Source organism: Paralichthys olivaceus, chromosome 12 (assembly GCF_024713975.1).
Source record: "Paralichthys olivaceus isolate ysfri-2021 chromosome 12, ASM2471397v2, whole genome shotgun sequence".
In the NCBI taxonomy this organism is placed as follows: domain Eukaryota; kingdom Metazoa; phylum Chordata; class Actinopteri; order Pleuronectiformes; family Paralichthyidae; genus Paralichthys; species Paralichthys olivaceus.
The window spans coordinates 5,268,552-5,282,111 of NC_091104.1; the positions used below are offsets into that span (position 1 = coordinate 5,268,552).

General features: G+C 43.3%; 1 protein-coding gene across 9 annotated transcripts in view; it reads left to right on the forward strand.

Moving 5' to 3' along the window:
• The window catches only part of slc4a11 (solute carrier family 4 member 11), an 81,286-nt gene that overhangs the window by 52,388 nt on the left and 15,338 nt on the right, over nucleotides 1–13,560 (forward strand). For 6 of the 9 annotated variants that reach the window (XM_069536110.1, XM_069536111.1, XM_069536116.1 and 3 more), the window contains exons 6-9: nucleotides 3,265–3,297; nucleotides 6,952–7,033; nucleotides 7,735–7,858; nucleotides 11,087–11,296. In XM_069536110.1, coding sequence (XP_069392211.1) covers nucleotides 3,265–3,297; nucleotides 6,952–7,033; nucleotides 7,735–7,858; nucleotides 11,087–11,296 — 449 coding nt within the window. The remainder of the gene's footprint in view (nucleotides 1–3,264; nucleotides 3,298–6,951; nucleotides 7,034–7,734; nucleotides 7,859–11,086; nucleotides 11,297–13,560) is intronic. The other 3 variants (XM_069536112.1, XM_069536113.1, XM_069536118.1) reach the window with 1 other exon arrangement.

Sequence of the window (13,560 nt, forward strand, 5' to 3'; positions counted from 1 at the left end):
GTCCTTCATTTGCCCCTGACGCTTTCTTAAGTGGATGAAAACGATGTGCAGACGACAAACATATGGCACAAACACACACACCCTAATGCACAACCTGTAAATAACAACACAACTAACATTTTTGTGGCTATGAAACGTTTGCTGCTGGTCTGAGGATGCCGTGCAGATGCAGGAATATGAAACATGGAAACGGGGTTTTCTTAGAGCATGTGAGGAAGCGTAGCGTAAGAGATGCATATTATACATTTGTGTCCCGGTGTCGTCCTGTCTGGCCGGCGGTGTCCAGGGTTGTTGATGGTTAGTCAGAGGTGGGCGGTGTGCGAGCTCGCCTTGCACAGCCGCCTCTGACAGATCGGTGAGGTGATAATTGACTTCTGTCATCGATCGCTCACTTAGCTTTTCAAATGGCTCTCCAAGACTCTCGAGCCGCGGCGGCCGAAGCTCCTTGACTGTTTCTCTTCCAGAATACCCCACGAAGAGGCAAAAGGGAGAGGTTGTTTTTTTTTTTTTTTGTCTGTGTCTTTGTGGCTGCCGTCTTAACAAAAAGGCTTCCTGCGCAGTTCTGGGCTGTTTTGAAAATCAATGAGCTTTCAGAGCTTTCACAGAATTTTGCAATCGCACAAAGCACTCCAGAGAAATGCAGGGAAATATTTCTGTATCAGTAATAGCTATGAGAAAAAAAGGATCCACAACTATAGATTGATAGTCATAGTTTGTGAAGATGTAAGTAAGAGGAACACTTAGACTTAAAATACTATGTTGCTTTGATTATGTTGTTCTAAAATGCCTTAAATATTAACTGCGTCTTTAGACCATCGAGAGATCATAACTTGTTTTTTAATATTTTTCTTGTATATATTGTGCAACAACAAGAGGAGTTTTGAATCATCTGAAAGTCTAGTTCTCACTCCTGGGAAATTAATTAGTTGCAGCAGAAGGAGCAGGATAACGGTAAATGTGAATTGGGTGATAGTTAATTGTACGGAGGATGAATGATGTAACAATTGTAAAATTATGCAACAAATTATCGCTGAGATTTACAGTTTGAAACATGCAAATGAGCAGCGCTGCTAGACTGAGCGAAAAAATATGTTGATTAATTTGAACACTTCATTTTAGACATTCACAAAACATCACAGAAAATCCACAGCTTTGATCAGGACCTTTTAATATGCAGGTCTTAAAATGTGGATCCCTCTTTTTTTTTTTTTTTTTAAAGACGTTTTGTTTTGGTGTGAGCCCAGAGTGAGAATCCCCTCGCTGCTGACAGGGTACCTGAATTAAAAATCTTGAACCTTCACACTTGAAACACTCATGTCAGTGCCAGGGGGGAATAAAGAAAACGTCTCTAGGGGAGGAACAGAGGCTCTTCCCGGGGGGAATACATTCGCATTGCACGTAAGTATGTTATCATCGGGACATATCTCTTCAGGTATTAATTTCTCCCATATCTCCGTTCACTCTGCCACAGCGGGGTGATACGGCTGGCAAGCGGACCAGCTCATTTGGAGTGTAATACTGTACAGCTGCGAGATAAAGAGAACAGGGCGAGATTATAATAGGCACAGAAAGAACAGTGAATTACAGAAATGAAAAAGATGAAAGCCCACAGAGATAATTAGTCTTGCGCCAACTTGTATTGAGTCGATTTTTTTTTGGAGGCCAACTTGTGCTGTGTTTTTTTTAAATTTATTTTTTTACTCACTCGTGTCTTGGGATTCTGTGATGGAGCACAACACACACACTGTGCCGAGGAATAATGAACAGCATTTGCTGATGATGCAATGCATTGATAATGATATCACTCCACTCACTATAACAAACACTAAACCTGTAAAAATATCGCTTTGTGTTAACCTCTAGGACGATTATTCGAGAGATATAAATAATTACAGGATGCTGAAGATGATGACGCTGCTTTTAAAGTGACGAGCGGCTGCCACACCAATGACTCACTGTCAATATTTTGAGTAATGATGTACTGTTTAATTGTATTTTCCTCTCTTCCTCTGTGACGCTGTTAGCAGCTCCAGTGCTCGGTGCTGATTGTGCGCCCTATTTGTGATTGTACCGTAATTTCTTCCTCAATTGCTGTCACCTTTGATCGATCTCGACGGCTCTTCACTTTGCTGCATTTGCATGATTCTCCTGTATTGTTTTTTTTTTTTTTTTTTTTTTCAAATCAAACTGAAAAACAGTCAAATTTTATCATTTTAAAATAGCAAAGGTGAGATTTTCTCTAAACCCAGGTGTGTGTGTGTGTGTCCACATCATAGTAGACCTACACCCAATACACCCCTTAAAATCAATTGAGCTGCACTAACAAGCACACACTCACACACATCAGTCCTCTAAATATAAAATCTTGCAATGTTAAAGAAAGTAAATAAAAAATCCTGTGTTCTTCCTTGTTCCATTCCTCACCCTTTCACCAAATCTGAACAAAATAATTACAGTATTTTTTGTGTAATCCTGCTGAAAGTACACAAACATTTCTACTGTAAGAGTTGTGAGTTCTCCTACAAACTGTCACCAACACTAATGTGTATTTTTCCTTTTTTCTTAAAGAACATGTGTGCAGCTACGTGTTTCCTTTCCTCCCAGGTTCTGTAAATATTCTGGGAAATAATAAGCTCCGTTCAACAGGAAAAGGTGCTGTGTATTTTTGAATCAGCCGACTCTGTCTCTCAATTATAATAATATATCTCCTCCAGGCCGGCGGCCCGACTCTTCGCTGTGAAAATTCTGCGAGAATGATCAGAATACTAAACGGGAACCATTAATTGAAGTTCTTTACCACATGAAAAACAGACGCCATACGTGTCATTTTTCCTCCTCGTGATCTCTTCATTGACATCTCTGGGTTTCTCTGCACGAGCTGAACACATGAGTGCTATCGGTGATAAAATCCAATCTCTGGTAATAGCCTGTAGACGGTAATCAAGATAAGATCTCTCTGCACCCGACAAAGACGAGACATTGAGGGATTTTCTCTGGAAAATGATATTTAATATGCATGAGGTAAAGGAAGGCAGGAAATGAAGCTTCTGTTCAGCAGAGATATTTATGTGTGTGCCTGTCAACCAGAGAGTGTGTCTTTATGTGTGTGTGTGTGGGGAACAGTGTGTATCTGAGTGTCCTTTTCTTTGCGTATGTTTGTGTGAAGTCTGAGAAAGTGCTCTTCTGTTTATCTGAAAAAGTGACTGAACTGACTCTCTGGTCTCTCCTCTTGGTTTTTCTCTCTCCTCCCTTCTCCCCATGCAGACAAGTCTCAAAGTTTCGTTTTCTTTGATGACGGTAAGCTGTGCTAATTGGATGAAAATGTCAGCATCAGCCGCCGTGAGGCTGCAATCAGTGGTTTGCTTCTGTACCAATCACCATCAGTATGCCGTTTGTGCTCCTCTCCCCACACTCGGGACTGGGTCGATGCATTGACTCATCAAATGATTACGGACGCCAGCATTCCCTCCCTAGTCACAGATATCAGTGCTCTTAAGCTGGCCCTCCGTCCACCGGACTCGTTGTCCAGGTCTTTCTCAGAAGCCCCACGAAACAAAAACCAAATGCTGGTTTTGTGTGAATACTCTGAGTTGAAAGCGATTAACTGAATAATTAAATTTGATTAAGATAGAAGTGATAAGATTCTAATTATTAAACGGTGCTTTGGCTTTAGTGTCTTTAGAAACTATGTCCTTGGTGGGGGGAAGAAAAAAAAAAATCCTCAGTGTTTTAAACAACTTACACTCAGGTGATTTGTTTTGTGAAATACAGCTCGTCGTATATGAAGCACTTGACTTTGATGGTGCAGTATATGAGTGTAGGACACTGGCTTATTTAGCCTCGGTGTCATTTGTTTTACATGCAAGCGAGTGGGAGATTAAAATTGACAACCTCTCTAGATAACAAGGTTTTCCCCATTGACCCAGTCCGAGTGGCCCTCTCATCATCACGTGACAACATCGCATCTGTGTGCCGCATTGGTTATTGGCTATGATGGAGACCTAATATACAGTAAGTGTGTCATCTGCCACTGCTGTATGGAGCCCTCCTAGGTTTTAATCACCTCCTTCAAAGCTCCCTCCACGGCTTTGAAGGCAACCGTTCATTTTCCGTCGTGTGTGTGTGTGTGTGTGTGTGTGTGTGTGTGTGTCTGTGTGGATTTGCTGGCAGGTATAGCATCGGTTGAGACCTCAGTTAATCTCTTAGGCAGCACAAGATCAGGAGGTTTTATTGAGGTCACCTCTGAGCATAATATAAGGAGTCTCTCATCGCTAAAGGGACTCGAGGCCCTTTCACACACAGACAGAGAAACCGTGAATCCCTGTGGTTTTACCTCCACTTCCCCACATATTCACTGCCGCTCTTTAAACTGCCACATCAACCAGATAAAATATTAACCGGTTTTCTTCTTCTTCTTCTTTTTTTTTTTTTTTTTTTTGCATGTTTATTGATTCGTGTCTTCTTATTTGTGACAGACTGCATTATCCTCATGTGATTCACAGAAATTGCAATCTTTTTTTTTTTTTTTTTTTTCCTCGCTCCAACCAAACCGCGTGGATAATGCAGTTAAAGAATTCACCAACAATCCCCAAAGATCAAAGGGTCCGATCCAGCCATCCAGTCTCGCCCTCGTCACATTTTTTCATCAGTTTCCATTGAAGTTTGTCACATTTGATATGCTACGTGTGAGCGTCTCCTTTCTGTCTGTGGAAACAGCCGTGTTTGCATAAAAAAAAGCTGATGAAACTGTGCAGAAATCTTCACATGACTGACAAGTATCACATGTGCATGTCTTCAAGTCGTCTCCCACTTAATCACATTGATCACACCAGCGGCCTCTCACCAGCACCTAGTGTCTTCGTACGTCTACTTCAGGTTTGTTCACGTTAGCTGGCGACTTGATGTAATATCTCATATTTGATCACGTCTGGGAAACAACAGTTTAATCAGACTCACGAGGCTCTGCAGCGTCCTGCCAGTTTAGGGGAGGGTTGTGATTGAGCTCTCGTTCATATTGTTTACAGATCTTATATATTCTTGCATCGGGAAACACGCTCTATTTTAGCACTTCAGCCTCAGGAGTGTTTCGGAGGACTTTGGGAGCTCCTCTCAGCTCAGGGCCGCAGGCTATTCCCTGCTTTGCCCTTCTTGTTGCAACGCCTCCGCTAAAACTAATGCAGTAGTTCTGCAATAAATCCTTCTCTGATAATGTTGTGTTTTTGAAACTATCCCAAACAAACTGCGTGTCAAAGAAGCAGCGGGACAATATGCCCGGGTACAGTGGGTGTGAGACACCGGGACAGACACACGGAGCTTGGTTCAGAAAATGTCCTTTGGAAAAGTTGTTTGGTTGTGAAGGTTGATTCCTCCTGATCGGACACTGACCTCCTCGACTGTCACCACGCACACCTTCTCTCTTTCTGTGATTCTGTTCTTCACTCTCCTCTCGTGTTACCTCCATCTCCTTCCTTTTCATCCCCTTTATCTTTTAATCTTTTTTTGTCTGTTTGCATCTCTCTCTCTTTCTGTCTCTCTCCCCGACATCAATGAGAAATTGGATGGTTTTTGATTATTACATGGCTATCAGGCTCACTGCTATTAATTGAATTGAATCCCAGTCCATCCCCTTCACTTCTCTGTGCCCTCTCCTCCCTCTGTCTCCCCCTCGCTCTCCTTTTCATCTTGTCTCTCTCTCATTTTCTTCCTTGTTTGTCATGTTTTTTTGTAATGTTTTTTTTCGTCCTCTTTCCCCGTCTCTCCTCCCGTGTCTCCCGTGTCTCCCTTGTCTCTCCTTTTCTTCCCGCCTCTCTCAGTCTTCCACCTCTTTCATTCTCTTTTCCTACAGGCTTCTTTTCATCCTCTCTTCCCCTCTCTCTATCTACATGCCCTCTCTCACTCTTCCTCTCTCTGTCTCACTTATTCCTCTGTCTCTCTTGTCTGTCCCCCCCCCCCCCCACCCCGCTCTCATTCTCCGTTCCTGGCTCTCTCACTCCTTGAGCACTGTGATACTGTTGTCATGGTGACGCCCATCATTTTCTGGCATGAATGGAGGATACTTTATTGATGAGATGGCATGGCAGAGGGAGAGAAAGGGAGAGTGATAGAGGGAAAGATAGACAGAGAGAGGGAGAGAGGGAGAGAGAAACCACTGGCAGGGAAAATCAGAATGATACGGAAATGATCGTCCCCGCTGCAAAAGATACAACCCTGTAATTTGTCGAGCACTAATGACTCAAAGAGGACATTGCAAGCCAAAGCACGCTGAATTCTCTCTGGGGGTTTGGGACAGTCGACGCTGCTGAAGAATACCCCCCCCCCCCTCGAAACACTGTTATTCGTCTTTCCCAACGTGAGAAGTCTGAGGGGAAATTCCTCTTATTAGGAAGCAACAAGCTGGCTTCAGCTGTGCCGCTGGTTTCCCATGTTTAATGATTTGTGCTGCGTAAACACGGCAGCATAATGAAATGTGTTTTTTTTTTTTAACTCCGCTAACATGAGCGTTGGCGTTTTCTGGGGTTGGGTGGACGTTTGTTATGAGCTTGTCGTGGTGTGCTGTTTGCACACAGCGCAGACTGGCGTCGCCGTCGAAAGCAGAAGGCGAGCTCGTTAGACACTTCTGATGTAGATGTCACATTGAGACGCTTGGCACAGCAGATGAAGCACTAAATTTGGCTGACACCATAAAACTGAAATATAGAAATCAGAGCCAGATTTTATTGTCGAATGCATAAATACTCCAGATTTAAACAATAGAGGCTGTTACACCTACATGGCTCGGATCATTGTAACACTCAGCCACAGAAGTGGGATGACATGCGTTGCCGGTGCTGTCAAGGCCTGCACAGACAAGAAGGCGTTCGACATGGTGTGTGTGTGTGTGTGTGAAGAACAAACTGGACACGAGGTCGATCTAAGCTAACATGTGTTTGATCTCTGACCTTTGCTCCACAGTTCACCTGCTGTCAGAGACGATCCAGGGGGTGACCGCCACGGCCACCGGGGTCCAGTACCAGCAGTCCTGGCTCTGCATCCTGTAAGCTGAGGCGTATGTGCATGTAGCATGTTAGCTTTAGAGATGAGGTGATTTAGTCAAAAGCAGATTAGCTTAGCGAGGGAAGATTTATTTAATTAAATATAATGTGCAAAAATACATTTGTTGGTTTAATTCAATCTAAACTCAATATAATAACTTCATTAGCCTCTGGAAGGATAAGCACCGAAAATGATGAAAACCATATTTGAGAAAAATGAATTTGATATTTATTTAGATTTTGAGTTTAGTCAGTGTCCCATCCACTGACATGGAGGAGGCCGGGTTTATGAAAAAACGATGTAAGATATATTTGTTTTCACTGAACGGCAAGAATGTGTGAATGTGTTGCTGCATGTTTTCATTCATGGTGATATTTGAATCTTGTGTGAAATATATGTGTGTCTCTGCTTTAACTGTGTGTGTGTGTGCATGTATTAACATATACAGGTGTGTGTGTGTGTGTGTGTGTGTGTGTGTGTGTGTGTGCGTGTGTGTGTGAATACTGTGTGCACATTTGAATACCGTCTAACTGTTGCTGGACAGAAAGAGGTTAATCTATGGAAATGAAGGGCGATGCCGGCAAGGTGATCTGTTGACATTTATAAACTGCCTCCTCCTCCTCTTCCTCTTCCTCTTCCTCCTCCTCCTCCTCCTCCTCCTCCTCCTCCTCCTCCTCCTCCTCCTCCCTCTCTCTGCTCCAGCTGCAACGTGAAGCATCTCCAGAGGCGTCACGTGTGCATCTCCCGCCTGGAGAGGCCGCAAAACTGGGGAGAGAACTGCTGCGAGGTCCGCTATGTCATCTTGATACTGGCCCCACTCAAAATGGTAACTGCCGCCCCCGCAGGGAGGAAATGATATGTGGGATTCATCTGTCGTCGGTGGATTACCGAGGCGTTTGTACATCAACCAGCTTGTTGCAACAGTTTATTCATTATATTCTAGATAATTTGTTTGTATGTATTCTCACTTCTCACTGGGAGTTCAGTTGCTGATGTATTCCTCTTTATTCATTTAATAATTACTTCCTTAGGTTACGCTGTCAGTATATTCTTCTGTCAGTTCCATTATCGCTCATCTTCGCTTGAAACTAGACGTCGTGTGCGGTGCTTCAGCTGCAGGTGCGAGGATTAGTAAAACCCAAGTCGCCATGTGATCGATGGACGCGTCCCGCTGCTATAGCATGAGTAATTGATCATTTGCATATCCTCCTTCTCTGCTTTCAGCGACTCTATTTAAAACCAAACGTATTTTCAGTTTCAGTCAAAACCTGCCTTTGCAGTTTAGGAGTCTTAAAAGCAAACTCCAGGCTGAGTGAATGAGAGTGGCCACGTTCTGCTGGTGTATTTTTTTTATCCCAAAGTGACTAAATGTTTTAAATTACTCCGATCAGCACGTTACAAAAATAAAAAAATAAAAAAACAGATCCTATTAAGAAAACGCAAAAATATTTTGGTTTGTTTTAAAATAGAAAAGCTACTGATTATGTGCCACAGTAATTAAAGTAATAAAAACAAATTAACAGTTAAAACTCTTTTCACTTTTATCTACAATTATTAATTTCGAATCACTTAAACTATTAATGCTTCTGACAAAGCCACGAAGCTGCCGAATGTCTGCTGAACACATTCCAGTTGAAGAGCCGCTCTGTGTCGCGTGTGGGCGAGTGCCCTGTCAGCTGAACCTGTCGGGTCACTGTCATGTGCAGGTTCGCTGTTTTCTCCGTTTCTGAAGAGCTCGCTGCTGCCGAAGGAGAGTGCAACATATCCTGTAATACCCTTCCATCCCATCACAACACTAACTCTCACCGCTTCCCATCAAACCACTCAACCCTCCTGTCCGTCTCCGCTGCCTTGTCAACACACACACACACACACACAACTCTAAGTCTTCAGGTGTCTCTATTTCCCCCCCCACACCTCCAATCACAGTCAGTATGGTTACGCCTGCCGTCCAGACCACACCAGAGTTTTCGAGCCCCTTAATCTTAAAAAGTTATGAAACGCCGCTGCCCTCGTTTTGGTTTCAAAACTCTGGGACTGTGTTTTTGTGTGAACAGGTTCTCATTAGTCGCTTTTTACCAGCGTCGAATGAGAAGCGTCGCTAACACTTACTGTCACGTTATCACCTTGTCGTCCGTCCAACAACGTTCGCCTCCCGTTCACTTTACCTCTGTTAGTGATCGGGGACATAAATCATTCTCTTCCTGAGGCTTTGCGTGAAGTTCAACTTCATGTGACGGATTTTTAGTTTGAAATGCTGTTTGTAGCGTGAGTTTGGTTTCGTCTGCATGAACCCGTCTTTGTGTTTCACCGTCCCTTCCAGTCTCCCAGCAATCACAACCACTAATGGTGTTTTCAGAGACTTTAATAAACGTAAATCACTATCACGTCTCAATTATTCTTGATGTGACTGCTCTCTGCCAGAAAAGAAAAATCCTTGAAGGGGCATGATGATGATAACGATGATAGGAATTCCTCTGGTTGGTAAATGTATGTCATCTAGTATAAGTATGCGTGGTCTGTTTCCATCAGCCACCATTTAAAGAGCTTTACAGCATTTGTGTTGTTGTTTTCTGTTTCTACAGACAAGACTCGCTCAGACAACCTCTCTTCAAAAACGCTGTTTCAAATTCACTCCGTTAAACAAACACTTACCTGAAAGTACCCATCAACACATTCATGCACTGTTCTCCTCGAAGAAACTCCTCCGGTTCTTTTTGTGGTTTGAGAAGCTCTCGGTGTCAACGTGGTTCATCAAACCAGCGATCTTCAAATTTCACACTAATCCTGCATCGAAAAATCTTTTGAGTTTTAAATTCTCAGACATTTGTTCTTTGTGTTTCATGTTAAGTCTTTAAGAGGAAGTCTTTGCTCTGGATCAGCCTCAGGGGCCACGTCTTATCTTAAAGGTCCACTGTGTAGGTATGGGGGAAAGGGATCCATCGGCAGCAATTTAACATAAAATAATCCTAGTGATGTTTTCCCCAGTGTGTTCCATCTAAATTGTATGAATTGTAGTTTTCTTTACCCTAGAATGAGCTTTTCATGTGTAAATAATTTATATTTAAATCTGGAGCGGGTCGTCTCTGCGGAGGCCGCCATGTTTGTTACAGTAGCCCAAAGTGAATAAACTAAATATCTATATAGCGACCACAGGTTCTCCTTCATGTTTGGAAGGGGAGGGTGAGGTGAGGGGTATCCAGCTGCAACATGACACTTCACCACTAGATGTCACTAAACTCTACACACTGAACCTTTAATACGTGTAAACCTGCTCAAGTAACAGCCCAAAAACGTGAATATGAGGATAACATGTCTCCTCTGCCTCTGAAATCTTATCTGACTGAAGGTGGGGTATCCCCGTGCCTTCACACATTAATCAAGATTTAATCTCCCAGCTCTTCCTGCCCTGGTTAAAATTCAGTTACCACTTTGAACAAGCTTAGAGGCTTTAGTTCCTCTGTTTGCTGCAGCTGCTTCTGTGCTACGTCGGTATCCTCACCACCTGGCTAACAAGGCTTCCCTGGCACCGCGGGCACTCCGAGGCTGCCAGCACAATATTACCGTCACTCTGTTGCACTTTGTGACTCGGGACACCATCGTTTTCTAACAGATGTGGGATTATTGAGATAAAGCCAGCTCCAAAACGTCCTGCATAGCTTGTCACACTTACCATTGAAGGTATCAGTAATTAATTAATTAGCAGAAAGTGAAGATGAGGTTTTGGTCCATTCTTTGACAAACGTTTGTCACTGACAGACTTTAATACTTTGGATAAATAGATAGATAAATGTCTCTTGTTTCATGGTTTACACTGACCCGACCATTCAATGAAATACAATCACAATATAATTAAAAATAGATTAAAGAGAATTATTACTGGATTACATTCACTCTTGTTGCGCTCAGCTTCTTTTGCAGCTGCTCAGGTTTTGAGGATCACATTGTGCCGTGTCTCCTGGATGTATGAGTGGGTAACTGTTTGCTATCATGGCGCTCATACGGCTCTTTTGTGATTTTAATCTTCAACCACTTCTTTTCTTGTCTTCTCCAGAAAAGCACCAAGACAGCGATGGAGCTGGGCAGGACGTTCGCCACCCTCTTCTCTGACATTTCCTTCAGGCAGAAGCTGCTTGAGACAAAGACGCAGGAGGAGTTCAAGGAGGCGCTGGTGTTCCAGAGGCACCAGCTTACAGCAGTCAACCAGCAGCCCACCGCTCTGGGGAAGGAGGAGACCGACCCCCGCAGTCACAAACCCCTCAAGGTGGGCAGTGGCGTGTGTGTGAGACGCACATCCCACGTGCACGACCTTTCAGGGTCGGGCGATTCGGCACATTTCCAAACATGTAGTCATATGACAGCATAGTGAGTCACCCCCAGCAGCCTGAGATGTTGACACTCACTAGTTTTCTTCTACATGTAAAATTTTTGAGCTGTTTTCCGAGTTCGTCTCATCCTAACGTTCCTCCTTCACCTTTCACTTTTCCTCTTATCATCTCATTTATTTCATTAAGGCATTTACACATTTAGATTTCAGCAATATTACAATTTTGTAATAATAATAATAATAATAATGATAAACTTTATTTATATCGCACGATTAATGCGTTTAATTGAATTTTTAAGGGAGCAGTTAAAACATTTATGAAAAATTGAAAATACGATAAAATTGAAATAATTAAAGAGACTAAATGAAATGATTTGGTAAAAACACGTCAGGAGAAGTTGATGCTTGAAATCTTATTGCAAGCCAAGGACATGGATGTAATATCTGAGTCTGAGGCTTTAACACATGTCGATACACGGGAATGAAACATCATCCACCTCCACTGTATTTGCCAAGAAGCATTGATTAGTGCGTCATTTCATTCTGCGTTCCTACTGGTTGTGTACTTGACATAGCAGCCGTCACATGACGAGGTCGTCCTACTGAATGTCTCACTCTGTCAGGATTTTGTCCCTGAATATCTGTGGTCAACAGCCGTCTTCGAACCTTCCTCACAGTCCAGCTCCAGAACGGCCGAACTCATCGCCCCAGATTCCCACAGTGTGTGTGCTCGTCTTTTCAAGGCTCTGTAGAGAAATGAGACTATGCACATACATTTACATTTTTTATTTTTTATTTATTCTCCTTCATCTCGTTCTCCGCTCGTAACCACCCTCTTCCTCTTCCTCCTCCTCCTCCTCCTCCTCCTCCTCCTCTTCCTCGCTCAACTGGCTTGACTCTTCCATCTTTTCTCTCCCCCTAATCAATCAGCATCTACTCCTGCCAGGCCTCCTCAGTGGGTAAATGACTTTACATCTCTCACATTCCTGTCAGAACTCGCCGGCCCTTAGCTACACGTGCACACACACACACACACACACACACACACACACACACACACACACACACCTCCAGAGGGGCTCTGCCGTGGACCAACATCTCCTCCTAATGTTGCTGCTGACAGACCGGACATTTCCTGTTGTGTTTTTTTTTTTTTTATTTCTTGTTAGGTGTTTATCCCAGGGCTTGAAAGGCTCAGTGCCACTCAGTGGAAGAGGGATCTATAGAAAAAGACCGATGGAGGGGAGAGGGGGGAAGAGCGCTGGAGAGAGAGCAGGTGAAATCAAGAGGAAACAGAAAATGATAAAATGAGGGAGAGAGGCAGAAAAAGAGAAACCACCCACTTTTCGCCACATCCGAAATTGACATCGGACCACCCGCAGCAGCTCAGCACTTCACTGTACTTACAGAAATGAGGCCAAATTGTTGTGTTTTTATGTTTTTTCCTCACTTTGTCGATTCTTCAGGACGAAACCTGGCAAACAGGTGGAGAGTAATTCCTCTCTGAGACTTTTGTTTATCGAGCCTGAGCCGAAAGCTGGTCATCAGGCTGCACACACACACACACACACACACACACACACGTACACGCACGTACACGCACAGAGGACACAATCACAACCTCTGCTGTAATAATACATTATTTCCATGATGTACAGGGATTTAACAGATGAACAGTCCTTGTTGAACATGCATGTGCAGCTTGGTAAAACTTGCCAGTCTGCACAGAGAGAAAGAAAAAAAAAGGAAACGCTGATGCTGTTGTTTGTTTTCATGTCGTTTGTGTTGAGATAAATTACTCTGTTCTGCCAAAAACTGCCAAAACTTTTTACAATGACAAATGAGGCAGAAATTATTTTTCCCAAGAGCTATACGTACTTATATTCCCCCTTGTCGTCGCTCGATCCATTTAATTGCATAATGCTATGTTCAACAGGAAAACGGAACATTGGGTAAGTGGATAATTTACTTAATAAGCTCAGTCAGGGCTGCACGTTTGTTCCCGATCTTCTGTAACCTGAAAGCTCATCTTTTTAAGAAGCCCTTCACGTCCCCTCTTGAATCACGTGGCCCTCTCCCAGTCGTCCTCCTCCTGACGTCTCTAAAATGACTCTAAATCGTCCGTCCCTCGCTGTTGCTGTTATCTCTCTGTCATTCTTGATCATTGTGGGGACACAGGGACGTTTAAAAAATGTAAACCC